The sequence below is a fragment of the Arachis hypogaea genome, chromosome 5 (assembly GCF_003086295.3).
Source record: "Arachis hypogaea cultivar Tifrunner chromosome 5, arahy.Tifrunner.gnm2.J5K5, whole genome shotgun sequence".
NCBI classification, from domain to species: domain Eukaryota; kingdom Viridiplantae; phylum Streptophyta; class Magnoliopsida; order Fabales; family Fabaceae; genus Arachis; species Arachis hypogaea.
Genome location: NC_092040.1, coordinates 94,162,997 through 94,166,461, shown reverse-complemented (window position 1 = coordinate 94,166,461; position 3,465 = coordinate 94,162,997). Strand labels below are relative to the sequence as shown.

The window sequence follows — 3,465 nt, the reverse complement described above, 5'->3', positions numbered from 1 at the left end:
CTAATGTGATAAAACATAAAAGTGATTTTTGTTGAGTTTGAACCAACTTGATTAAATACAATTGCTAAAAATACTTGAATGTGTAACTTGACTGTTGAGGAATTATGGCTACTTCTTCTAACACGGAAATTGTCTTCAGAAAGACTCAAATAAGGTAGCATTAAGAAGAAAATAAATTTATCTACCACTTAACTAACCTAATATTGAGATAAATAATTAATATTTATTTGAAAATCTTTTCCATTAACAATTTGTCGAAGTTAAATCGATTAGAGCGACAAGTATATCACAAAGTATACTGAGATATATCGATCAAAATTGAATCAAATCTTTTGTATTGTTTAAAAAAATTCAACAAAAATAATCTAAGCCATTTCTATTGAAATATTAAATCTTAACCAGACGATAAATCTTTTAAATGGAATTCTTATTGTATAACAAATTTTGGGTTTTGTGATAACACTAACCCTTGTATAGAAGTTGCATGCATCTCTTGGCCGCAGAAAATTTTCAATGGCTAAAGAAAAGTTTTTTTGTTGATTCCGATCCTCCTGCTTATTACATTAGTATTTGGGGTATGGCAACATAAGAATGAAGCAAAAACTATATTACTTTTCATAGCCAAAATTATGAACAGGCCAACAACTATGCCCTTTTCCAAGCAATGAAAAACGTCCTACAAGAATCAAGACTCATCCGTAACTGAATATCCAAACAATGATCTAAACTTTTTAGTTCAATATCATCGCATTTGACCTACAAATATGGTACAAAGCCCTTTTATCAAGTGCCTTTTTTCGTTGAAAATAGATTTTATTGATTTTCAACCACATTAACAAGTTAACAACGTAACACGAATCTCAATTAAAACAGCCAAACATAAAATAGTTTGATAGGTCTACAGTATTTACCACAACCCTTTACGAGTTATATAAAAAGCATATGCTGTAGCCTCATTAAGGTCTAACATTTAAAACCCTCAAATTATTTCGAAGCATCGTCCACATTTTCACATGAACTTCCTGTACGGTCTGCCGTTATCTTCATCTTGCATATGCTGTAAGCATGAAAAATTGATCCACTTAAATGCAACGGATATCGTACATGATATGTACAAAGTTACCAGTCACACGGTATATGTCCTAAAATTAATATGCATTACAAATTTACAACAGAAGAATCAAACACGTAAACCAAGCATTAAGGCCAAAGGACAAGAATCCAATAACAGAAATCAATTGGTTCTGTCAAACCCATGACGACTAATGCTAAGAACATTTCTCCTTTTTTTTGTTATCTTTTTTATTTTTCAGTTTAGCTTTATGATACCAACTACCAAGCACCAAAATTTGCATCTCAAACTTCAACATCACAATTTAGAAACAGTGAAACCAAAACTTCATATCTTAAATTCTTAATACACAATTTTCCATCCGCTTCAGCAAGGCTGAAACTCATTTACTCACTATTAAGTATTAAGTATTGCCCAAACACCCATATTCACCCTAAATCCAATAATGATAAAAATCCTACGCAGCTATGCTAAGTTGCTGACATTACACCCACACTAAAATATAAAAACAAAAGAAGGGGAAGGAAACCAATTCAAGTCAATTCTCATCCAAAAACACTCAATCCCAAGCAACGCTTGCACATTAGTCAGATTCTAAATCCTCGAAATGCAGTTGTACAAAGCCATTTATGAAGTCAAGTTTCCTCAATCTAACCCCTTCCTAAACCTAAAGCTAGAATAAAATCCCCAATTCCTCAAGTACCTTGCAAATTAACCAACTAAAGTTCACACATTGCGATAACAGAGTAATCATCCCTGCAACCACACAAACCATATCCATAATTCTTCTAAGCACAAAGTTAGATCCTAAGGAGGCATTAACTTATCTCGATAATAACTTCAACACGCAGTAAGCATAAAATATTTTGCCCTATCATCCAATCACAAATAGTGTAAGATTCTTGACCAAATGATTGAATGTCAGTCAGGGATCATGAACCCTAACAAAACACACTTCAACATTTCTGTCATCAAAACGTCTTAACAGACAATAATGAGCAAAATTTGAAGGGGATTCTAGGGAGATCTATCAGGAAAATCAACAAAACGATGAAGAATCGACTGGATTGAATGACGAAAAAATAAGGAACTTACGAATTCACGGACGATGCCTTTGTAGACGAGGATGGGAATGGCGATGCCGAAGATTCCGACGAGAGCGAAATTGCGGCGGGTCCAGCGGAAATTGAACTCGAGATTCTCCCTAGCGGCGCCCCAATCCTCTATGTGCTTGTTCTTGTGTGCTTCCATTCCTCCAGCCATTTTCGCTTAACTTCGATTTCGGGCTTTCTCTCTCTTCTCTTCTCTTCTCTTCTCTTCTCTCTCCTCACCTCAGTCTGCTCGCTCACCTTGTTGTTACTGTCGCACTTACCAGGTAACTTCACTCTAAATGGGCCTGTGTAAATACATGAAGGCCCATCAAGACCAACTTGTCTCAGAATGGGTCAAACTGTACCCTTCATCCAAAGAATTAAGTAACTGGCCCGGCCATGACCCAAAAAAAATATTAAGTAACTATTTTAAAATCAAGATCAAATCATGACCAAAAATAAAATGCAAGATCAAATTAGCCCCAACTACCCAGTGCCCATCAATATACCACCTCAAATTGGAAAAATTTTACGGGAGGAAAAATTGGGCTTCTGTGCCTTTGGAACCCAGAGAAGGTAGCAGCTCCAATCTGCAGCGACGCTTGCAGTTTCTTCTCGCCGGCGTAGCTGCAGGAGCGCCGCAACCCAGCCTCGCCGCAATATCCCAGTTCCGCTGCGGTACCCGTCGCTGTTCGTGGGCTTTGAATCCGCGAAATCCCAGATCTTAGCCGTGCGTTCCGTGCGAGGCGGAGAAGCTTGGCCCCGGGGTGGTTAGCGTCCTCTCTGCAGCATCACTGGCGGAGCTTCCTTCCTCCCGACTGACGAAGCCTCATCGTAGTAGTAGTGTGTCAATCAGTACTGTTGCTGAGTCTCTAAGCTTGTTTTGGTTCTTCGGAGCGTAGCGAGAGAGAAGGGGTACTGTTTGAACCGTGGGTTTGGGTTGTTTCCAAGTCGGGTCGGTTTAATCCGGCCTTGTCCTTGACAAAAAAAAAAAACAACTATTTTAAAACATTTAATAAAAGATCTAAGTAACTATTTAAGTTCGAAACCAAAATGGTGTCCGTCTAATAATTACTTTTATTTAAATAAGTGTTAAAAGAATTAAATTTTATTTTATGTATATAATAATTTATTAATTAGTAATAAATTCTTGTCTTTTCCGACTAAAAAATACTATATAAAAGTAAGTCTCTGAATAAAATAAATTGTTAACTATATTTTAAATATTTACAAGTCTAGACAATAAAGTTTATTGGGTTAAATAGACTAGTTTGTTTATTTTAAGTTTTTTATTCTTTTTGA

The 3,465-nt window shown here is 36.2% G+C and overlaps 1 protein-coding gene across 1 annotated transcript; it reads right to left on the bottom strand.

Moving 5' to 3' along the window:
• Positions 1-792: 792 nt before the first annotated feature.
• On the bottom strand, positions 793-3,059 carry LOC112802007 (uncharacterized). Its single transcript, XM_025844985.3, has 3 exons — positions 2,676-3,059; positions 2,168-2,468; positions 793-1,057 (listed from the first exon to the last, which is right to left on the bottom strand). The coding sequence occupies exons 2-3, from the start codon at positions 2,333-2,335 to the stop codon at positions 1,010-1,012; spliced, it is 216 nt and encodes a 71-aa protein (XP_025700770.1). The 5' UTR covers positions 2,336-2,468; positions 2,676-3,059; the 3' UTR covers positions 793-1,009.
• Positions 3,060-3,465: the final 406 nt, after the last annotated feature.